This window comes from Nicotiana tabacum, chromosome 3, assembly GCF_000715075.1.
Source record: "Nicotiana tabacum cultivar K326 chromosome 3, ASM71507v2, whole genome shotgun sequence".
NCBI classification, from domain to species: Eukaryota; Viridiplantae; Streptophyta; class Magnoliopsida; order Solanales; family Solanaceae; genus Nicotiana; species Nicotiana tabacum.
The window spans coordinates 211,752,173-211,777,284 of NC_134082.1; the positions used below are offsets into that span (position 1 = coordinate 211,752,173).

At 35.6% G+C, this 25,112-nt stretch overlaps 3 protein-coding genes across 8 annotated transcripts; 1 reads left to right on the forward strand and 2 right to left on the reverse strand.

Moving 5' to 3' along the window:
• Positions 1-9,808: 9,808 nt before the first annotated feature.
• On the forward strand, positions 9,809-13,851 carry LOC107817398 (uncharacterized). 6 transcript variants are annotated; one of them, XM_016643206.2, is made up of 12 exons: positions 9,809-9,923; positions 10,754-11,019; positions 11,107-11,181; positions 11,394-11,452; positions 11,538-11,673; positions 11,746-11,842; positions 12,006-12,066; positions 12,167-12,265; positions 12,748-12,837; positions 12,938-13,092; positions 13,358-13,459; positions 13,551-13,851. In XM_016643206.2, exons 2-12 carry the CDS (start codon positions 10,818-10,820, stop codon positions 13,705-13,707), a joined length of 1,233 nt encoding a protein of 410 aa, XP_016498692.1. In that variant the 5' UTR covers positions 9,809-9,923; positions 10,754-10,817; the 3' UTR covers positions 13,708-13,851. The 6 variants fall into 6 exon arrangements, with proteins under 6 accessions (XP_016498692.1, XP_016498689.1, XP_075106651.1 ...); XM_016643203.2 differs by having other exon boundaries at positions 9,810-9,923; positions 12,000-12,066; XM_075250550.1 differs by having other exon boundaries at positions 9,810-9,923; positions 11,541-11,673; positions 12,000-12,066.
• A 2,431-nt stretch (positions 13,852-16,282) lies between these two features.
• Positions 16,283-16,606, reverse strand: LOC107817395 (cyclin-dependent protein kinase inhibitor SMR6-like). Its single transcript, XM_016643200.1, has one exon. The coding sequence runs from the start codon at positions 16,604-16,606 to the stop codon at positions 16,283-16,285; it is 324 nt and encodes a 107-aa protein (XP_016498686.1).
• A 3,153-nt stretch (positions 16,607-19,759) lies between these two features.
• Positions 19,760-21,426, reverse strand: LOC107817399 (putative F-box/LRR-repeat protein 8). Its single transcript, XM_016643207.2, has one exon. The coding sequence runs from the start codon at positions 21,356-21,358 to the stop codon at positions 19,970-19,972; it is 1,389 nt and encodes a 462-aa protein (XP_016498693.2). The 5' UTR covers positions 21,359-21,426; the 3' UTR covers positions 19,760-19,969.
• Positions 21,427-25,112: the final 3,686 nt, after the last annotated feature.

Sequence of the window (25,112 nt, forward strand, 5' to 3'; positions counted from 1 at the left end):
CTTCATACCCATGTCTCACCCTTACAATGCAACCCGTGTTGCCCATGTTTTCTTTGAGAATATTGTTCGTTTGCATGGGATACCCGAATCGATTACTTGTGACAGGGATGTGAGTTTTACAAGCACATTTTGGAGAGAATTGTTTCGTCTATGTGGAACAAAGTTGGCATTCCCTCAGACTGATGGCCAAACTGAAGTTGTGAATCGTACTATTGAAATGTATTTGCGTTGCTTGGTTGGGGATTATCCGAAGAAGTGGGTTGATTGGTTGCCTTGGGCAGAGTATTGCTATAATACTTCCTTTCATACTGCATTGCAAACAACTCCCTTTAAGGTTGTTTATGGCCGAGATCCTCCTCGTCTATTGTCCTATGTGGCTGGTTCTTCACGAGTAGAGGATATTGACAATGCATTGATGGATCGTGATTTAGTTCTGCTTGACATTCGCAGCAAGTTGCAACAAGCTCAAGTTAGGATGAAAGAATATTATGACAAAGGTCACCGTGAGGTAGCATATGAGCCAGGTTCACTAGTTTGGCTGCGTTTACATCCTTATCGTCAAAAATCTGTTGCAGGTCAACTATGCCATAAGCTTGCACCTCGGTTCTTTGGGCCTTTTCCTGTGTTGCGGCGAATAGGGGAAGTTGCGTATGAGTTACAACTGCCCAGTGACTGTAAGTTGCATAATGTATTTCATGTATCTCTCCTTAAAGCTTTTAAGGGTGTTGCTCCTGCAGTTCCTCCGATTCTGCCACCACTAGAGGATGGTCGAGTTGTTCCTATGCCTTGTTCTGTTCTACGAGCTCATCTTAATCGAGGAACTTGGGAACTCTTAGTGCACTGGTGTGGGTTTGATTTGTCAGATGCTACTTGGGAGGATGCTGAACATTTTCGTAATGCTTATCCAGACTTCGAGCTTGAGGACAAGCGCTTTAAAGAGGAGGGGGGTAATGTTACAGACTCATTCGTAGGTAAAGTTTATGCAAGGCGGGGCCCTCGAGTTGAGGAAAATAGCAACGTCAAAGAGGATAAGTAGATAGGAATAAAGATGCACCTGACAGATATTTGTGGGTATTTAAATAGTCAGTAGTTTAATTTTACTAGAATTCTTAATTTAGTAGATTTCTTATACCCGTAGACTCCTAGTTATGCTTAATAGCTTTGTAATAAGACTCTATTTAAAGAGACAGAAGGAATAAAGAAAAGGGGGAAGATTATATTAAAAACAAGAGATCTGGGACTCTCTCTAACGAGTTCTAAGGTTATAGGCTCCCTTTAACGAGCTTATGTGTTGTTATCAAAATAGGTCGCTCACGGAATAGAAACAAGGGAAAGGATCTGTTCAACACAGACTTTCTAGTGAATCGCTCTGTGACAAGATCCATTCTGCGTGACCATAACAGAAGTACTCAAAGAAGGGCTGAAACAAAAGAAAAAACCAGCAGTGGTGCGAATGACACAACAGAAAGTTCATAAAGTAAAAGGTGTTTTATTGACAGTACAAAGATAGGTGAATATAGTACCGACCTATAAGAAATCTGAATATTTATTGGTAACATAGTAATCATCACTCAAGCAAATCTAAATATATCACAATATGCAAACACTGGAGAACATAGGTAAAATAGTATTCATTTAAATATTGAGTACTGGTAAACACAACTTTAATCCTTTTTATGGGGAAATACAGAGGTAGAGTTTCATTTCAATTGATGTCTAAAACAATTACAAATGCTAACTCTAGTTCTTTACTTCCCATGATCGAATGGTAGTATCCAGTTCAGTTGATGTGTAAAATAAATGCGGATACTTAATTCGATAGTAATGCCTAGAAATTTTAATTTCAAATTAAAAAAGTAGCAGCAAATATGGATTCATTCTAACATATAAAAAAAATCATTAAGTGCCAAATTTACCTTGCTGTAACTCATTGAAATTAATTGGTTAGATGAATTTCAAGGATTAGCTTTCTGCACCAAGCCACTCGACTAATTGATATTCACATCTGCAGACCAGGAAAGAATAAAAAGTTAATCACATGCATGCAAATAATGTACATATCAAAGAGGAAAGTGGACTACATCTTGGTAAAATCAAAATGAAAGTGAAATAGCTTACATTAAAGAAACTCTAAAAATCATTAAGGAGCAAGGAAGTACTTCACACGGTTTTGGCCTTTTAAGTTATCCTCATTGTCTTTAGCCTAAGCCATTAGTTTCAACCCTTCTTTTTCAGACAAACTCTTAAGAACTTGTAGTACATTCCTTCGCCATCGTACACCAGGGAAACTAAAGGAATTACAGAAAATTATAAAAAGGGATAGTAAAAAGAACAGTCAGAGAATCAAAATTAAAATAAAATCCAAGCAACCTGATTGGAAGCAATTCGAGAGCGATTGATATATGAGAAGAAAAGCATTGTTGTTTGGCCTATTTGGTAAACCTGTGTATAGCAATTTAACTTCAGGCATGCAAAAGAAACCAAAAGGACTAAATAAAAAGAAGAATCAGAATCATTGTCCAATTGAAAATTAGGGACTAAAAAAGTACTGGCAGCCCTTAGTCAATTAGATACTATCAAACTTTCTCTCTTTCTTTTCCCAACAGAAAACCTTTCTTTCATATAAGAATCAAAGATAGATTATAATAATTTGTATAGTAAGGAACAAAATTTGAAAATCAAAACCAAGAAGGATCAAAGTTTCTAGATTTCGAAGAATTGATAAAAGATTTATATTGGCACCGGTAATACTTTTCTCTTTCTTCTTTGTTTAGGAGCGGGAATTTGAAGTGTTTGAATTAGTCATCTGCTGATTTATCCCTTTCTTACATGAAAGCCCTTATTCAAAATGCAACCAAAGAATGAAATCAGAGAAAAAGGCAGGAGCGTGCATAAGAAATTTAATCCAACCTGATTCATTGAACAATTTTGTCAAACACCTAGAGAACAAAATCTACAAATACCTAACATATTCTCAACGACTGAAATAAATTATCAATACAAGAAGCGTAAGATGAGAAAAAGAATACACAACAAAAATAACAATAGACAAAGCAGAGGAGTGAGAAGAATATCCAGCAGAAAATAACAATTGACAGAGTGGAGGAATGAGAAGCAGAGGTATGAAGAGGAGGTGTTGGGCTTTTTTATCCTTGGATGGTCAGGCAGACATGTTGATCATGGCATGCCTGCTGGTCCTCATTTATAGTATATGAATAGATGTAATCAAAGCTAAATTTTAAAAAAAGATTCGCATAATGGGAGAAATTTTAATAGATTCATGCATTTTTCTCTAAATCATAATCTCATGTTTATTATACATATGTAACCAAAACTAAATTTTAAAAAAAGATTCACATAATGGGAGAAATTTTAATAGCTTCATGCATTTTTTCGTACGTGTTATATATGTTATCGTCTTTTTTCTAATTTTACAAATAAATAAATAAATAATCACAAATTTTATGATATAAAATAATAGCAGAGAAATGCGCAAATAATAAAAATAATAGCAGAGAAATCGAGAAGGCAATGTAATGAAAAACAATGTCATATTTTAGTCATAGACCTTTGTACTAAAAACAAAATAATCAGTTGCATACTTTGCTTTTGATGTCAAAGTTGCACGTCTATAGTAATTTTACAATAAAATTACTAAATTATCATATGATTTTAAACCATAATAGCATATATTTTTAAAACTGTACAAACAAATATATACACCACTATTTGACTTTAATGCAAAGCTTTGCATTCTCCAATTTGCATATAGTACAAAGGTGAACCAAAAAACTACTAAATAATTAATAGATAGAACTCATGAGAAAATTCTGTCTGAGAGTGATTGCTAATTTGATCTTGTAAATTGTATAATAATAAATTAAAAGCACTAAATATCATGAAAATAGGAGGACCAAATAAAAATAAAAGAAAGAGTGTTAGATAAAAGAGGAGTAAGAATGAATATGGAGGGCAATTGACTGGATCTTCTTCAGGTGCTCTTTAGCCATTAAGGACTTTTAGTACCAGCTTTAGTTTTACTCCAATTTTTCTCTTTTTATTTTGTAGTTTTCCTTCGGGTTTATGGCTAGACCAATTTATCAAGATTCAATAGGGTATTATGGAAAAATAGAATTTTAACCAGCTAGAAGAACTAATATATTTTTATTTAATTATTTGCTAATTTAAAAAAATTCATACAAATATCAATTTATTCATTATATATTGATAAATAGTAGATTAGAAATAAATATTTAGTTTTTATTCTTGTGCAGCAGTTAGATTAAGGAGTTGTTGTTATTTTATATAATTTAAATAGTTAAAAAAATTATATAAATAAAATCTAACGAAAAGATTTATATAAATAAAACCTTATGTCACTTTAAATTCTTAATAATATTAGCCACACAATTACAAAGGTGGATGGTGAGGAACATAAAACGAAAAAAAGAATTTACCTCAATGTACTTTGTTGTGCTAGTTTCAAAGCATCCAAAAGCTTCTATCATCTAGAATCCGCAACCTAACATTGGGAGAAAGAAAACATATGAATCATACAATATCAAGTTAAGAAAATAAAAAGAGATGATAAATAGAAGCAAAAACACTAAAAACAATCGATAGTTAAGACTTCACCAACCCTAACAAAAATATCAAACTATTGATAAGGTAGAGTAAACGAATGCACCACAAAGTAAAAAGACACAAAATTTAACTCTTAAAAGAGATAATAATATTTTCAATGGTTCCCACCAAAGAACGCTAGTGCCACCGGAAAATATAAACATGCAAGAGATAAAAGTTCTTCTAAATAAACATCTTGATTGGGTATTCTAAATTTTAATATTATTTCAGCTCCTCTTTACTCTATAGTTTTGGTATTAAGAAGTCCATCAACAAACATATTAGGTTGATGAATTCATTAACCGTGAACTAAACCCTAGTGTCTCACAAAAAAAATTGATACATTAACTGACATCTCTTAATGCTTTTTAATAGGGATATTAAACACGTTTCTTACTTATTCTCTTGTTATTTTTTCCTTTTGAACTAAAGAAATTTTGACCTCTTAAATATTTCCTATTTATTCTCCTATTAATGCTTCTTTTTTCTTCCCTTTTTTAACCTAAGACAGTTACTCTTTGTTGCAGATATTAATTGAAAAAGGAGTTCTCCCCTTATTCTCTTCTTCTTTTTCCTTTTTTGTTATACGGATATTTTTTCTACAAAAAAAAAAAATACACTTATATTTACAACTTTATCCAACTTTAAATACACTTATGAAGGGTAAAAAAGGCGAACGACATTTCGCTAAGGGCCTTCGTGCTTTTAATATAACTAGTTTTAGAGTACGCGCATTGCGCGTGTACCCTATATTAATGAATATAAGTTTCTTAAAATTACATTCAATTCATTGAAGGTTAAATACATTTAGCCAGATAAAAATCATATTTTATTCAACTGATACAAATAAACTATTTCATGTCAATAAAATACTTTTACTGACATGTCAATTTTAAATAAATCAAATAAAGAGAAAAAATGAAAGAAAATCTAAATGGGCAGGGCGGGGCAGGGGTTAATAAGGCAAGGCATGGCATGGCAGGGCTAAAATTTGGAAAAAGGCAAAACGAGGCAGAGCATGGCGGGTCAAAATCTTAGTGGGTCAAGGCTTGTTGTGATGACCCAAAGGTTATCTTATGTTTTAGAACTCGACTCCGTGTTTAAAGGCCTTCAAAACATCATTTTATTCTTCCTTGATTTGCGTGCGCAGTCCGAACGTATTTTCGGAAAGCTTTTATGTTGAAAGTTAATAAAAATAATAATATTTGCCTTTGAAAGTTGATTTAGTTGACTCCGGTCAACGTTTTGAGTAAACGGATCCGGACTCATATTTTGACAGTACCGGTGGGTCCGTATCGAAATATGGGACCTAGGCTATGCCCGAAATCAAATTCCGATGTCTCTAACTCGACAAATGAATTTTTGATGAAAATTGAAGTACTAGAAATTAAATGGTTGTAAGAAATTGGTTAATATTTGATCTTGTTGGTATCGGGCCCGTATTTTGGTTCTGGAGCTCGGTACATGTCTAAAATAATACTTATACCTTATTTGTGAAATTTGGTGAGAAACGGAACTCATTTGATGTGATTCGGACGTCCAGTTGTGGAAATAGGAATTTTAGAGTGTTCTTAAGAATTTCATATGATTTGGTGCTAAATTCGTAGTTCTAGGCATTATTTTGGCGATGTGATCGCACGAGTAAGTTCGTATGATAATTTAAGACTTGCGTGCATGTTTGGTTTGGAGGCCCGAGGGCTCGGGTGAGTTTCGGATAGGCTACGAGATGTTTTAGACTAAGAAATCTGGTGTGTTTTGCTGCAGTTGGTATTCTGGCATTTTGTGCTTCACGATCGCGAAGCCATTCTCACGACCGCGAAGTGTAAGCTGGGCTGGGGAAGGGTTTGTTCATCGCGAATGGGTAGCCATGATCGCGAACGCGGAGCACTTGGGGGTCTGCTATTCGCGAACACGACTGGCATCACGCGAACGCGTAGAGTAAATTGAGGTGGGCTGGGATCTGTAGGTTGTTCTTCACGAACGCGAGCCAAGGCTCGCGAACGCGATGGCCAGGGGGGACAAGCCATTGCGAACGCGATCTACCTTTTGTGAACGCGTAGGCCTTTGGGACGCTGCTTTCGCGATCGCGATAGGCCCTTCGCGAACGCGAAGAAGTTATGCCGAGTGATTTTAAAACAGACCAAAAACAGGAATTTCTTCAAAATTTCATATCTCTTTCACTAGAACTCGGCCTAGGGCGATTTTTGAAGGGGGAATTCAATACCAAATCATAGGTTTGTACTCCTTAACTCATTTCCTTCAATTTCTATCATCACCCATTAGATTCCTAGTCCTAAACCTTGTTCTTTCATGGTAGAATTAGGGATTTTTGGAAGAATTGGAGGGTTTTGCAAATTGGGGATTTAGACCTCGATTTGGGGTCGGATTCCGTAACTAATTACATATTTGGGCTCGGGAGTGAATGGGTGAATGGGTTTTGGTCCGAACCTCGAGTTTTGACCAAGCGAGTCCGGGGTCGATTTTTGACTTTTTAGGGAAAATTTTGGGAAACCTGAATTTATGTATTGAAATTGATTTTTTAGCAATATTTTGATGTTATTAAGTTAATTATGGCTAGATACGAGTGGTTTGGAGGTGGAATCTAGAGGAAAAGCGGTAATTGAGCAGTGAATGGCATATGGCTCGAGGTAAGTGTTGTGTCTAACTTTAACTCGAGGGATTAGGGACCCTTGACTTATTTGCTATGTGAAAATCCATGTGAGTGGCGTATAGGTGAGATGACGGGTACCTATGCGCCGCCAATTTATCTGTTTTGCCTATTTTCTTCCCGTTCTTAGTATATAGTCTTCCCTGCCTTAACTGCTACATGCTTTACTGGTATTTTCATGCTTAATTGCTACTTGTCAGACATTATTTTTCATTGTTGTAGCTACCCCGTAGTTTTATTGTCTAATATTATTTGCTTACGTTGGTTTGTCGATGTTTTATGGTATATTTTGGATCGGTTTCGCTGAGTAGCATTATTTGTGTGAAGTTTTATAATGTACAAGCTTTCCATTTCCTTTGGTTTGAGGTTTAAATAATGTGAAGAGTTTTGAGTTAAATTGTGAAATTTTTGTACTTATTGAGTAATTTATGTTGATATGTGGGATCGGGTTGCGCGCCACAACAGGAGAAATAAGGGTAATATATTGAGGAGAAATAAGGGTGAATTACTATTAAATGGTAGGATCGGATTGCACGCTGCAACAGGAGGAATAAGAGTGATATATTGAGAAGGAATATAGGTGACTTGCTATTATACGGTGGGATCGGGTTGCACACCGCAACAGGAGGAATAAGGGTGGATTGATATGGAGTAATAAGGGTAAATATTCATATTGATATTGATATATGGTGGGATCGGAATGCGCGCCATATCAATTTATGTGTCTATGTATCTTTCTTCTACTGTGTAAGTTATTCGGTAGCTTTGCATATCACTTAAGAATTGTTTATAACTGGATAGTGTCAAGACACTTGAGTTCTGTATTCATTTCTTGCAAGTTACTGCTTTATGTTATCCTGTCCTTCTTTCTGCTTTTATTACATACTGTATGCAGGTAATATTGTAATTGCCCCGCCGTAGCCTCGTCACTACCTCGTCGAGGTTAGACTCGGAACTTACTAGTACATGGGATCGGTTGTACTAATACTGCACTCTGCACTTTCTGTGCAGATTTTGGAGCAGGTAATGGCTGATCGAGAGGTCAGTTGCAGATAGTTTCAACTAGGAGACCCAAGGTAGTCCTGCTGGCGACTGCATGCCTTGGCGCCCCCTTCTACATCTCTACATTACCGTTTTCTTTATTTCCAAAATAGTTATAATTTCTTTCAGACTGATATTTGTAGAAAAGCATAGTGTGTTCGTGAATTGTGACACCAGATCTCTGGGTAGAAGTATTATGTAAACGAAACCGATATCTATACATCTTACATTTATTTCGCTTCATTTTGCATGTTTAGTGATGATTATTAAAAATGGAAAGAAATGGCTAAATAACCTCTAGTGTTGGCTTGTCTGACAAGTGTGATGTTAGACGCTATCACGGTTCCGACGGTGAGAAATTCGGGTCGTGACACTTGTCCCTCCGCCTCAATTGCCATCTCTACCTATGTTCCTACTCGGAGGCACTTATAAAGGACAATTAATCTCCACATAAAATCTAGCATTAGTTCGTCACATAAAAATCAACATTAAGTTGTATAATGTATGGTTGTTATTTTTTGTTTTCCTCATAAACTATATGTGAGATAAAAATATTAGAATTAATTGATGCATAACTTATTCCTAACCAATCGATCCACATCTTTGTCATTATATATATAGAGCTTTAGTATTCCCTCCAATCCAAAATAAGTGATTTTTTGGTTGTTTTCACACACATTAAGAAATTCATCTTTTAACATTAATTAGCAATGAAATTGACCATATTAATCTTTATTATCTCTTTACATAAACACTCCTACCACATACTTCAACATTAATTACTCCAAGGGCAATGTAGGAAACAAATAATTAATTCATTCTTGAAATCTGGAAAAATCACTTATTTTGAACCGCGGGAAAAAAACCAAAAAATTACTTATTTTGGACCGGGGGGAGTATTGAATTAGAGACTTTTATTAATGAATTAGAAAGAAAGTATATCTTGCTTCCTTTACCAATATCACATATCTTACTGTCCCCACACGCAAAACAAATGAGAACATTGGTTTTGAAGCTGGTTTTGCCCTAAATACATGCAAAGGAGATTAGTCAAATTTTAGTGGTCAATAGTGTATTTATGTAAAAGTAAAAGTTGTTATTTTTCCCTTAGAAAACCAGTTTCCTTAGTCTAAATCCACCATAAATATAATGGCGTTTGAACTTTAAACTTCTACCGAGTACTGATAGCCTGATACATAGGGATTAGAGTCATTATATTATTGGATAGAGATAAAATCACAGCATTAACTACGGTCTAAACACAATACTGTAGCATTTATTCTAAAATAATTGACTAGTTGTAAGTCTTCCCCTATGTATTCGCATTGGCATGTGACCATTTTTCGTAACCTGAGCTTCCTCATTTGCTTCCAAATCTCAGATCTCTAATCTTTTACATAATTGTACACACTATATATTTTATTTAGCAACTCTTTCCCTGTCCTTTTTACTATATAATATGCATATTAAACCATCCTGGAACCTTCACTTCACAGTTCATAGGCAGTGGCATTTTTGTAGTCACTTAAATAGGTGATAGTGATACTGATATCAATAGATGTCAGCCCACACTAGCAGCCTGGCATTGACAGTAAGTTCCCAACATTTATTAGAATACATTGCAAATAGTCCCGTTCTTATCAATATATTATCGAAGGTGAGCTTTGGCGTAACTGGTAAAGCTGTTGTCATGTGATCAGGAAGTCACGGGTTCGAGCCGTGGAAACAGCCTCTTGCAGAAATGCAGGGTAAGGCTGCGTAGAATAGATCATTGTGGTCCAGCCCTTTCTCGGACGCCTGAGCCTTGGCGTAACTGGTAAAGTTGTTGTCATGTGACCAGGAGGTCACGGGTTCGAGCCGTGGAAACAGCCTCTTGCAGAAATGCACGGTAAGGCTGCGTATCATAGTTCATTGTGGTCCGACCCTTCCTCGGACCCTGAGCCTTGGCGTAACTGGTAAAATTGTTGTCATGTGACCGGGAGGTCACGGGTTCGAAACGTGGAAACAACCTCTTGCAGAAATGCAAGGTAAGCCTGCGTATAATAGATCATTGTGGTCCGGCACTTCCTCGGACCCTGAGCCTTGGCGTAACTGGTAAAGTTGTTGTCATGTGACCAAGAGGTCACGCGTTCGAGACGTGGAAACGGCCTCTTGCAGAAATGCAGGGTAAGGCTGCATGCAATAGATCATTGTGGTCCGGCCCTTCCCCGGGCCCTGCACATAACGGGGGGCTTAGTGCAACGGGTTGCCCTTTTTTTTAATCAATATATTACTAGTCAACTAGTAGTCCATCTTTGTATTCACCTTTGCCATGCTTGCAACATGACTTGGCAGCCCATAATAGTAAGTGTAGTATTATATATGGTTCAATGTTTTTCATAGTTTCATCTTGTAGCTGATCATATGTGCTGCTATTGCCAGAATATTGCAACATTCAATGCCTATATAGGATGTTACTAGTTGAGATCAATCCCATTCAAGAACAATGGGGTGTGCAGTTTCTGTCTACGCGGTTGGAAAAAAGAAGAAGAAGAACATCATTCCTGAAGTCAGCATTTTCGTCCCTTCAATGCGCGTTCCTGTTCAATGTGATCTCCAGAGGACACTTAAGGGTGTGATTCCGAAGGATCTTGTTGATAGACTAACTTCTATAAGGAATCAGATTGTTTTGATCGCGCAAGATACAGGTATGCACTAACAATGGAAACTCTGCTTATGCTTGAATATCACTTGTATCCTATCTTTTGATTAATTTCATTGTATACGTTCGCTAGATGTTTCTGCTATCGATGAATTACAACAAGCTCTCGAGGAGTATTTGTCTCTTCTTGTTGGCCTCACTAAAAAAGGTCTGCACCCTTTTCAAATTTGTGCACTTTATAGTTTGGCTGGGGGTCTATCGAAACAGCCTCTCTACTTTCTAGGTATGGGTAAGATCTGCGTACACAGTATCCTACCCAGACTCCACTTGTGGGATTATACTGGATTTTTTGTTGTTGTTGTTGTATAGTTTGTTACTCATACAATTTTGGTGCTAATCGATGATCATGTCATTTTACAGAATTTGGGCTTCAAGACTTGATTGGATTTAAGTGGAGAAACTTAGAAGATGGGCAAGAGGTTCAATATTTTTTTATCAATTCTTGAATTTCTGTATCTGTTGAGTGGTTGTCATTTGTTGACAAGCTTTATGATCTTTTATTAGCAGGAAATGTCGGTAGCAAACTCCTGGTTTGAATTACTGTCTGTTCTCCACATGATGGCAATGTTAACATTAGTAGAGGCAAATATGAAGTTAATACCAAAAGACAGTGCTATGACTGAACGTGTTGTATCCGGAGGTATTGTAGTTATTAATGTTAATCTTAACCTTAAAATGTGATCAGCGATGATCAACAATGTTTCCTTTTCAGATTGCATGAGGGATGCTGTTGATTTGCTGCTAAAAACAGCAGGTTATTTGGATTTCTGTGTTCAAGATGTTCTTGTCCACTTACCACCTGATGTTAAGTATGTAAATATATACACACACACACACACACACACACACACACACACACACACACACACACACATATATATATATATATATATATATATATATATATATATATATATATATATATATATATATATATATATATATATGTTATCCTAACTTGAACAGGAACAGATTGCCTAAAGATTTGCATCGGAGTATTCTTGAAGCCACATCAAACCAAGCACTAGCCCAGGTATATGTTACTCGTCGATTAATTGGAATACAAGTTTTGTTTCCTTATACACAATAAAATCCATTGACTGATTCTTGACACTGCTTGATCGATATCTCAGGGAACTGAAATTCAATTAGGTTTGGCTCTTGAAAGTCAGAATGCAACTTTATCAGTGAAGAGGAGGCTGGCATGTGAAGCAGTAAGCTACTATGGACAGGTACTTTAAACTGTGTTTTCTCTTTATTAATGCTGATTTATTTGCTAGATATTCCTTCCCCCCCCCCCCCCCCCAAAAAAAAAAAAAAAAACATACTCTAAGTCAACTTGACAATTCCTGCTTGTTCATTATACCACCTCCTGCTTCCTGAATAACAAGACTGGGAAATCTGAAACACCAGGATTGAGGCTTATATATAGTGCAAGTCTGAGGATTGAAGTTGTTTCCTCGATGTTTTGTACTCTGTTTATATAGTGAATTGCTCATCTCTGCTGTAGACGTAGGTCAAATTGACCGAACCACGTTAAATATTTGTCTCTTTTGGTATATTTCTCTTTTATTGTCTGATGTATCGTCATTCAAAGTTTGCTTTACTATCTTCCGTCAAAGTTTGCGTCACAGTTTTGACTGTTCACTCCATCAATTGCACATCACCAATGTTAATCTTGGACTTCTTTCTTTCTTTTTTTTGGCTCTTTCAGGCTCTTTGCTGCTTGTCTGGAAATAATAATTTCAATGGAACAGCGAAAAAGCATATATTATTCATCAAATGGAAGTATCTTGAAGCAAAGGTTTCTTTTTTTTTTTTGTACCAAACTTGTTAATTTCTTGTTAATTTTTTTTTCATGTTATTTTACTTTTCTTGCTCATATATGTTAATGGCATAATCAGGCTGCAGCTTACTACTACCATGGTATAATCGTCGACAAGGGCACAGAACCTTCATCCCACGTTAGTGCACTGTGTTGTTTCCTCGCAGCAGAAGAATTACTTACAGAAAGCAAAAAGGCTTCATTAAGTTTTTGCCTTGCAGAACCTGTGACAAGGTTTGTATCTCTCTTCTTTTTTACATTGCAAACAAAGAAAAGTTGTTGTCATGAGCCGTGAAAATAGCCTCTTGCAGAAATACAGGTAAGACTGCGTACAATAGAGCTTTGTAGTCCGGCCCTTCCCCGGACCCCGCGCATAGCGGATGCTCAGTGCACCGGGCTGTCCTTTTAAACAAAGAACATTCCTACTTTGTTATGAAGTTACAAACTATTATACTAAACTTTCCTTGTTGTCTTACTTATGTTTGTCTATCTGCGACAGAACTCCTCCACCATGGGGTGTTATGAAACATTTAAACAAAAAAGTTCCCGAAACGGCTACCAGAAAGTCTCAGATGTATGGCTACCTTTTGGATCAAGAAAAGTAAGGCTTACATCTTACACATTGATGAAATTTTGTTGTTATGCCTGAAAATTTAAACACTTACATTTATATATGATGATTTTGTAAGCAGAGGTCGAGCATTGCCAGATCTTCCTGAATTTCAGTTGTCGCTCAAACCTGACGAATATACATTGCCAGAAACAGATTCAACATGGAATAGTGAAATACCTGGACAAAGCCTCAAAGAACATCTCAAAGATTGTGAAGATGGGGTGGAAACTGAATAACACAATGGACATTTTGAAATATTTGTACATTTTAACTATAGAAGTGTATTCGTCCAACATAGGAGTATTTGTGTAAACTACTTTTTATCTCGCTTTTAACATTTTATTTTATTAATATAAAGAGATTCTTTAGGTTGCATCTGATTGCTGCTGCTTCCCAGAAGGTAACAATGGGGAAAAGATTGACACTTACTTATTCAAAAAGTCATTTTAAAGAATCCAATGAAGCAATCACAGTCACACTTACTGAATTCAACTCTGCTTTTTAATTAATGGAGCTTCGTTTTAGGTCAATCCAATCACTAAACAAGGATATATTGACAAATGAAGGTTCCAATTTTTGTTACTGATGCAAATTATTAATGTGCCCTTTTCTTTCTAATAAAATAAAAATTACGTTATCTACAGTTTAATTTAACATGTTATAGCAGGTAATATAGAGGTTGTGAGTTCGAGTCACCTCAAGAGCAAGATGAGGAGTTCTTGGAGGGAGGTATACCGAGGGTTTATCGGAAACAACCTCTCTATCCTAGGATAAGGGTAAGATTTGCTTACACACTACCCTTCTCAGACCCCGTTAGTGGAATTATAATGGGTTTTTGTTGTTTGTCGTATAGCAGGTAATATGTATGATAAGTGTAAAAGTTAAACTAATTACCTTTAATTAGGTCGTCATGCACTAACAAAAAGTAATATTCTACTATAATTAGGATTTAAGAGAACTTCCTCGTCACTTTCTTCCAAAAACGCTAACAAAAAAGTAATAATATTCTACTATCTCAACTTATAGCCTGTGTCGCCGATTTTCTTTTGAGGCAAAATGATTTCTTTTTTTTTTAATATTAAGGTGTTTGGCCAAGATTTTAAAGAAAAAATATTTTTGAGGATAAATAAAAGCAGTTTTGGAGAAGCAGAAAAAGTAGTTTTTCTTCGAAAGTACTTTTTTTAAAAGCATTTTTGAGAAAAATACACTTAAAAGCAATTTTTTAAAGCTTGGCGAAACACTAATTGCTGCTCAGAAGTGTTTTAAATTAATTAGTCAAACACAAACTGCTTCTCACCAAAAATACTAAAATACTTTTGAGAAGAAAAAATACGTAAAAATTGCACGGAGTGCCTTATTTGGTCGCCCTCATTTAACCTATACCCATTTTTTTTAAAACTTTTAATTTGTACCCACTATTTAAAAAACTTCAGCCCCCTTTCTCCTCCTCCTTGCTTTGCAACTCTCTCGAATCATATACAGGAGAATCTCAGCTAAGAACCTTAGGACGTTCTTCCCATGCAGTGATACTATATAAATGCACACTTTCTTCCTGATCTCTCCATACCAATCTCCTTTTACTAGTTTTCTCAGCGCAAACCCTATTCTCTTTTTTCTCTAATTTTCATATAAAATTTTGGTTTTTAGTTTAAAGCATATTGTGGAAGTCAACCCCTTTCGGTAACGATTACAATATCTTTTGCTTTTTCTCTTTCGAACTTTCTTTGCACAGGTTATAACCTGCAACTTATCCATCATATTTCTTTTCATAGGTTTGCACGCTATAGCTTATCATCGATCTTTCTACCTTTTTTTTGTTTACTTTTTTCAACCTTTTCAAGTTTGCTGAATATTTCTGGAATCCGAGATCATCTGTATATTTAGGTGAATGTACTTGCAACATCAAAGTTGATCAACCGCGAAACACCAAAACAGTAGTGATTCCCTCAGACTTCAGCTCTAGAGCTGAAGTTTCCCAATTACAACACAAAAACTTTAACTCTAGAGCTCAAGTTTCCCAATTACAACACAAAAACTTCAACTCTAGAGCTGAAGTTCGACAGTTACAAAACAAAAACTTCAGCTCTAGAGTTGAACTTCAAGTCCGACTACTAGAATGCTGAAGTTTTGCGTGATTGCCTTTGCTACTTCAGCCCCGTGTACTGAATATGCGAAAAAGCGCAATTTTTTTTGCAAAGCGGACACAAGTTAAAATGTGACACAAAAAGCGGGTATAGATGCAAATGCCCCAAAAATACTTCTCAAAATAAGGTAATTTTTGTCACTTGGCCAAACGGGCTATTAAGTGGGCTGTTTGGAATTAATTAACATACAGCAAAGTTTACCCTAAAGCATTTCAATAATCAAACGAAAGGTAAGCTTTCTTTGTCATCAAGTACTGTTTATCAAAAGCGATGAATTCGAATATGTACCAAACAATTTAAATCCCACATAGAATTCTCACAGTACATTACTGTTTTGTCTTTTAATTACTCAGTGAAGCATTATGAGGAAGAACATAATCCTTATAGATAAAGGAAAAAAGAACAAGAGCAAACAAAACTACAAAAGCCAAAAGGCAAAGGGTCATAATACTGAGAACTTAATTTTATAGATAGAACTAAACTACACTAGCTAATCTACTGAGACTATATCTAGTAGAGTATTCTGTATATTACATTATCATTATCTTAAACTTAACAGCCTAAGCTACTAAAAAAAATTAAGAAAAGCAGAACAAGAGCAAAAGGGCCTCTTTTCTAGTTCAATACAAAATGGTACTCCATTTTTTAGCCCTATAGTAATTCTGGTTTAATAAGTTGGTCTCTGAACATGGTGAATAATAAATATAGACTCAAGATCTGGTGGATTAAAATATTCCCTAGCACCATCATAATTACATACTGATACCGGCCGGCGTTTCACCGGAGCCGGCGGGCATGGAAGTTTTTCCGGTATCCTTGAATTTCTTGCCGTTGGAGTTGTTGAACACTCTTCTTCATCTTCACACTCTTCTCTATTGGGCTTTTTTGTGGCTATTGATTTCAGTTTTGGCCGAAGGGCTATTCCTGCAATTACCCACATTTTGCTTTCTTCTTTCCTTCTATCCACTTGGTGTTTCTTTGAAGATCCCATTTCTAACCCAAAAAACACAAAACAAATCTTATTTCTAAAAAAAAAAATGTAATGAACTTAAGAAAATGGCTATTAAAGGAATGAAACAAAAGGGTTGTCTTTCTTGTTTTAAGAATCCAAAAGAAAAGAAAAAGGGGCTAAATGTAAAGATTTTGAATGGAAGAAAAAGAAGAGATGGCGGCAAAATGGAGGGCAGTGTTTATAGAGAAAATAGAGAAACCTAATTTGCTTAAACTAATATGCTAGTAATTGTATAAACCATAAGGCTATAAAGAGGAGTTGATAAGAATAAGAAAATTGTGAAAGATTTTTTGGGATGCCCGTAGTATTTCGGGCAATGGTCAGCTAAAACCCAGTCGAAAATTTAGATTTTGGCGCCAGAATTTGGTGTCTGCAAGGCAACGGCTCTCTTTCCCGCCTAAAACTTTTCGTTTTTCCAATTTACCCCTCTTTCCTATTCATTATTTCTTGAATTTTTTTGCCTTCCCATTTCTTGGATTCCATTCGGAGGCGGATTCAAGATTTCAAGAGAACGGGTGCACCATTGTGAAAAGGTAGATCTAGAATCACGTGTTTAACTTTAGTCTTTAACTATGAACTTACTACAGTTTTGAAATTATAGATTTAAAATTATATTCTTTTTAAATTTTTACTGTATTCATGTATATATGTATGCTTTGTGCCGAAAACAAGAACATCCGAATTGGAATTTGAACCGCCAATTTTATTCTTAGAGGTGCACTCAATAATTATTGTACCATAGGAGTCTTTAAGCATGTACATATATTTAAGTAATTTTGAAAAAATATACATATTATTATATATGGTTTAGGAAGAGGAGTATGGGTTCACGTGAACCCATCCCCTAAGGCCTAGATACGCCCCTGATTCCAGTAAGGCCAAAATACATAGGTTTTGGAATGAGCCTATAACCATATTGGATAATTTGAGTATATTTAATTTTATTTTCATATGAATAATAAAAAATAATCAATTGAACTTATTTAATAATATATGTATAAAAATATTAGGCATGCAAAACATTAGAATTTTGAGATTTGAGAAGTATCTATATGTATCAACCAATTTAAGTCAGCTATAGAATACTTCTTTCAGTTTGTCGTTTGTTTGAACATTATTTTTGTTATATGCGAAGAAATATAAGTGAGTAAATTTTTGTGTAGGTGGCAAATGTATATATTTAAGTAAATTAATGCATTATATAAACATAACATACATATTTTATACATAATCAGCATATTTTTTTGTATATTTAACCTGTTAAAAGCCTGATTGAGTAATTGAAACATACAAGAAGAAAAAACCTAAATAACTGTTCACTCAACCGCTTAAACTAAAAATAGTCGGAGGATATATAATATATATATATATGATCCATATATAATATATGTATAATTATATATAATTAGTATATAATCTATGTGTATCGGCTAGGAAAAGTAAATAGTAAATTTAGCCGGCTATTTATGTAAGAATCCCCTGATACAATCACTAGTGGGACTGGCTCCCGGGCCCTGGCCCATGTTTTAATCCATCAATAAGACCCTGTTCTCGAACCCATTTAAGCATCAGACAGTAGAGTCAGATTGTTACAAGAAGGAAAGGTCCATTTATTTGCCACTCTAAGAAAAAGTCCATTTATCCGAAAAGTCCATTCTAGTCACACTAAAAAGCCAATATCTCATTCATTAGACAAATTCATTATCCAAAAAATTAAAAAATTAAGAAGGAAGACTTTCCCACGAGCTTATGAATTGTTTAATGATTGATCATACAATGTGCTTGGGCGATATGATTTTTCAGACCCAGCATTAAAATCATTGCCAAAATTTTTAAGATAATGAGTGTAATATCCTGAAATAGACCTGTGGTGAATCCAAATGCTAAGTTCGAGAAGATTTTTTAGGTCGAACCTTATATACAACAACAAACAACAATAACGACCCAGTATAATCCCACAAGTGGAGTCTGGGGAGGGTAATATGTACGCAGACCTTACCCCTACCCCGAAGGATAGAGAGGCTGTTTCCAGGAGACCCTCGGCTCAAAAAAAGCAACAGGAGCCGATATATTAGTACCATAAAAATGCATAATAAAATAACAGCAATATAAGAGATATGAAATACAGAATACGAAATACGAAATAGATGGCTGGTATAGTAAAACTAGCAGGTAAAACCCTGCATCAATAGACGACCAATGACATTCTTAGTCTAACTCCTAACTGGCTAGTCTCACTCTATTGTGTTGTAGAAATATTCACAACTTTCCCCTAACCTACAACCTTAATGCTCGACCTCCATAATTCTCTGTTAAGGGTCATGTCCTCAGTAATCCTAAGTCGCGCCATGTCCTGTCTGATCACCTCTCCCCAATACTTCTTAGGTCGTCCTCTACCTCTCCGCGTGCCCACTACAGCCAGTCGCTCACACCTCCTCACCGGTGCATCAGTGCTCCTCCTCTGAATGTGCCCGAACCATCTGAGTCTTACTTCCCGCATCTTGTCCTCCATGGGGGCCACACCCACCTTCTCTCGAATATCTTCATTCTTAATCTTATCCATCTTTGTATACCCGCACATCCACCTCAACATCCTCATTTCTGCTACTTTCATCTTCTGGATGTGTGAGTTCTTTACCGGCCAACATTCAGTTCCATATAACATGGCAAGCCTAACCACTGCTCTATAAAACTTACCTTTTAGTAACGGTGGCACTTTCTTGTCGAACCTTATATACGTAGGGAAAAAAACAGGTATAAATTGAATTAAATATATATTCAAAATTCACTCACTAACTCAAAATCTACGTTTGAACTTATATTATTCAGGTCGAACCTCATATGTGCGTGTAAAAAACAAGTACAAATTGAGTTAGATGTACATTTTAGAATCCACTCGCTCACTCAAAATTTACCGCGTCTATAGAAATCCATACAACAACAAAAAAAAAAACCAATATAATTTCACAAGTGGAGTCTGAGGAGGATAATATATACGAAGCCTTACCCTTACCTTACGAAGGTAGAGGAGTTTTTAACAGACCCTCGGCTCAAGCCAGGCACAATCTTAGCAGTGTTTAAAAGAAGTGCAGATAAAAAGAATCCATCTTGGCAATAAAAAAATATGCAATATTTATAACAATTTGCTTTCATAATCCAAGGAATGTTCTGTACAACAATTTTATTTGCTGGTAGATGAAACATGATTCCTCTCTTTTAACAATGAAATCTACAAAGGATACATATACAGAGTTTATGAGAAGTAATCAAATGCTACCTTTTTCAGCAGTTGCTATGAATAATAAGTAGCTCTCTTTAGCATTTCATTAGCTAAATTTATTCTCAGTAAACAATTTCAATGAATTTATTTGATGCCCATGTCCTGACCACATTAGAAACCTTATTTTCCTCAACCTGCAACCTTCTCAACTTTGGTGAATTCAACACAAATAACTCAACAGCCTGTGCCTCAATCCCACAACAATACATTACATCAACACTTTCTAATTTCTTGCAACACTTAGCCAATGAAACTATAGCTAAATTTGTCAACTTGTTGCAACCCCTTAACTTCAATTCATTCAAATTGTTACAAGACACAACCATTGATATCAGTTCTTTATCAATTAACATGTCATTAAAAGACAAGTCCAATTTCCTTAATTTCTTCAAATCCTGTCCTAATGTATTCAACAAACCAGATTCTCTTTCCACTACATCACAATTTATCAAAGCCAATTCTTCAAGTCCATTAGCCATAGCATTTCCAAGAATCTTTAGCCCTTCACCAGTAACAAGACAACAACTTTGTAACCTTAAACTCCTCAAAAACCCTAAATTTTCAGCAGCAGCTATGAAATGACTATTATCAAGATCAAGAGGCAATCTTAAATCAAGCTTCTGTAAATTAGTATAACATTTGCTTTGACTCAAGAAATGAAGTAACCCCTCTTTACTACCACCATCATATATCAACAAAGAATTCAACATACCACAATTCTCAGCTAGTTTCAACAAAACCCCATCAACAATTGCTCTACAAGTTCTTAATTCCACTGTTTCAAGACCCTCCAAATATTCAAGAAATGCTAAAAAAGAACTTTGATCACCAACACTTTCACAGCTTTTCAGCTTTAAATTTCTCACCTTTTTGCAATTTCTCCATAAAAAATTAACACCCTTATCCCTTGCTTTAATTCCAGACAACAAAAGACTTTCCAAATTCAACTCAGAATCACAAGAACCAGAAAAGTCAACAAAATCCAATTCCCTTGAATCCCCAGCTGAGTAAACAGATAATTCTTTAAGAGATTTATTAAAAGAAGCCAACCACATGAAATTCAAAGGTCTAAAAAGAGTAACAGTAAGAGAAACAAGATTAGGACAAGAAGCAGAAAGAGAAACAAGAGAAAAATGAGAAAGAGGACCAGATAAGAATTTAAGGTACTTGAGATTAGGACAAGATGAAGAGATTGAAAACAGTAAATGATCGGAAGAATCTAAGGTGCTTGTAATAGTAACAGAGACAGTAGATAAATATGGGTAAAAACGAAGAAAAGAGGTAAAAAGAGGAATAAAAGGGGGTTCAATGAAACTGAGAGAAAGAGAAGTAGTTGAAGAGCGAAGAAGATAAAGCCACCGCTTACAGACTAAAGAAACGGCGGCGGAGGACGGCGGTGGAAGGCGGCGGAATATTTCTTGAAGAGGTTCATCACATAGAATTGTATCCATTCTGTACTTTGCAATTTGCAGACACAAAAAATCAACTGATTTCTATAGTTTTAGCTGTGAGATGGCTTTATTTACCTACCACTCGTTATTTTTTATTTTTTTATATTTTTAAAATTAGCTTTCATTTGCTTTTGGTTGTGATGTATTTTTCTGGTTATAATTTTCTTCCCTATCTTTTGTTTTTTCTTTTTTGTTTCTTTTTTTAAGGACTTAAAAAAGGGAGCAGTTCTCTGACGCGGAAGACACGAACAATGCCAAGTTATTGCAGTGAAGCAAATGCATTTCTCATTATTCACTTCTGGATTTAATTTGCTTAATATATATAGCAGGAGCTTTATGCATTGGGCAGTCCTTTTTTTATACGAATTTTATCTTCTCATTTTGTTTTAACTTGTTGTAGTACGTTACTTGTCTCATTGCGAATAAGTATTGTAGTTTTTTTTTTTTTAAAGAACGTGATAGTATAATTTTTTTATATTTGTATACTGTATATAATAAGTGAAACCCTTCTCCTACTCATTATATCACTTAGGACCAAAGTGAGTAATTTCAATTTTCAATAGCGAAAAAGGAAACTAATTGAAAAGTGATAAATGCATCTCTTGATACTTAATTGGAACACAAAAGTGAGAACAAAGTAAATTGAAACCTACTTAAATTCTTCTGCACTACTACTCCATCTTAGCTGAAGTAGTTAACTATTAATTATTCTACAGAAATAAAAGTTTGAATTGACAGAAAATTAAAATTTAAAAGATTATTTAAAAATGAATTTGGCGAAAATGAAAAACAAAAAGTTCACGAATTAGGCTGTGCTTAGATTAAAAAAGCATAACAAAAATAGAAAGGCGCGTGCAATATGCTAAGCGATGACGGGAACTACACCTACTATTTATTTGTTTGCATCGAATTTGTCTCCATCTTTTATCGCCCACCACGTTTGCTACGTTGGCACGTTTGTTAGACCGTTCATTTTTTGTATCTAAGTACTCCGTTCGTTTCACTTTACGTGAATTTATTTTTTTTGGTTCGTTCCAAAAAGAATGATCCCTTTTTAATTTGAAAATAATTTTGGTTAAACATACAATTTTACCCCTAGCGAAAAGCTTTTATAACCACACAAATACTCTGGAGCCCTTTTTGAATTGTTTAGGACCACAAATTCCAAAAAATTTTATTTTTTCTTAAACTACGTGCCTAATCAAACAAGTTCACATAAATTAGAACGAAGGGAGTACTAATTTTCTTGCCTTTTGCATCATTAAATTTCTTCTTTTTGTCCTCAACCCAACTTATACTTTATTCAAAAAAAAATAGTAAATATCTTTTGGAGATGAGGGATAAGGTGAAAAAAAGGAAAGGAAAATCGTTACGAATCTAAATTAATGAACAATAACAATAATCTAGTAAAATCTTATAAGTGAAGTCTGGGGAGGGTAAAGTGTACGCAAACCTTAACCCTACCCTGAAGGAGTAGAAAGGCTGTTCCGGGAGATCCTCGGCTCAAAAGATGAACGGAGACAATAGATCTGTATACGACTAAAACCGAGCCCACCCGATTTTACTATTTGACTGAGACCGGGAGGTTGCATCAAAGGACAACTTCGTAATAGAACACACTAAAATACGAGGATAAGACACATAGTGTGGAATCAAGGTACCTGCCAAAATCGAGGCTAATAGCAATCGGAGCCAAATGAGACATACATTGAGTAAAATCGAAGATAACACAATAACAAAAAGGCAAGATATCCGTGACTAGTCGAATATCATGGCGTGAATCTTAGAACTGATCAAATTAGAAATGGTTAATTAGCTAATCATGAGATTTTCTTTTGCAATTAGAGTTATACCATCAGTAGAATTCCTCTACTATATAAAGGAGAGTTCTAATCATTTGTAAAACACATTGATGACAAACATAAAAGGAATATAATTCTCTTTCTCGCTTATACTCTTGTTCATCAGCTTGTTACATTTTTAATTGTTCTTGCACTAATCAGTTCGAGGGTACTCTAACTCGAGGGCTGAGACCTGTTCAAACACGGGTTTGCTTAACTTTACTGTTGATTACTATTATTAATCTTCTTGTTTATTAGTTAGTATTAAGTGAAATCACATATCCTTAAAACCACATTATAAGTTTAATTGTTATCAAAATTTTAGGGTAAACAGTTTGGCGCTCGCCGTGGGACTAAGGATAATAGTGATTGCTTAATACTGATTCTGATAACACACACACACTACTTTACACTTTGTTCTTGTAAGTGTTTTTGTTTACAGGATAAAACATGTCAAGCTCACAAACAACACCCACACATAGAGACAATGACCTCGTATTCCACGGAGAAAATGATAATATAGCCGCCCTAGGGATCGAGGTGTCTCGGACTGATCTCGAGGGAGTACCAATTGCAAATCCCGTCGATGTCAGTTCACATATCGCCCTAAATGAAAATTTAGGCGTTCATTCCGAAGGTAGCATACGCAGGGAAGGTCGATCTAGTGGTCGAGGTAAGCAGGGCAGATGAGATGGTAGAGTCAACCTCCAATTGATGTTCGAAATGTTACAAACTCAACAAGTCGCTATAGCAAAACTACAAAATCAGCATCGAACGACGAGTGGGGTTTAACCAGAAGTTATCCACAGGATCGAGCCAGTACTGGAAAGGTCGAACAGTAATGAATCGGGGACTGACCCCGCCATTATAAAGAGGCTCGAGGAGCTCACTAAATGAATTGACTCGGGAGAAAAGAAATTCGAGGCAAATGATAAGAAAGTAAAGACATACAACTCCCGAGTTGACCAAATACCGGGGGCACCGCCGATTTTAAAAGGTATGGACTTGAAGAAGTTTGTGCAAAAGTTGTTCCCCCCAAGGGCAACTCCGAAACTGATTCCGAAGAAATTTCGCATGGCGAAAATACCCAAGTACAATGGGACTACCGATCCTAATGAGCATGTCACCTCTTATACATGCGTAATAAAAGGAAATGATTTAGAAGATAACGAGATATAATCTGTTCTACTAAAGAAATTTAGGGAAACTCTATCGAAAGGGGCAATGATATGGTATCACAATTTGCGACCTAATTCCACGATTCCTTCTCCATGCTTGCAGACTCTTTCGTAAAGGCATATTGATGTGCCGGAGAATTTCGGCACATTTAATATCAATTGCTTAGATTTTAACTCGTTTCAAATGCAATTGTCTGTTATACTTATGTAATTTTAATGTTTTGCAGTGCATAAGGCTTGAGGACCCAAAGACATGGAAATGAAATCAAAAGGCCGCAAAAGAGCAAGAAAAAGACAATATGCGGTCTCAAACTGAACATGTGGACCACAAACTCAACAGTGGACCGCGTAATGCTCAAGGAGACCGCAAAACACAACAGATTGTTTGGCGCATCCAATCGAAGGAAATGCGGTCCATTATGCGACCGCATAAAAAGTTTGCGGGTTGCATAACAAGTTTGCGGACCGCATAATGGATCGTAAACCTCTAGTAGAAGTTGCTGAGATCCGAAATGTGATGGCAAGATGCGGTCGCATATCAATAATGCGGACCGCATAACCAACATACGATGACTGCATGGAACCTAGGGTTGTGAAGATGCGATGGAACTGTAGAGAATGCGAATCGCATGTCTGTTATGCGACAGATATGCGGTCGCATAATTGACCTAGAAGGGTATTTTTGTCCAAAATTGGCCCCTATTTTTAGCCCACTATAAATAGATTTAATAGGAT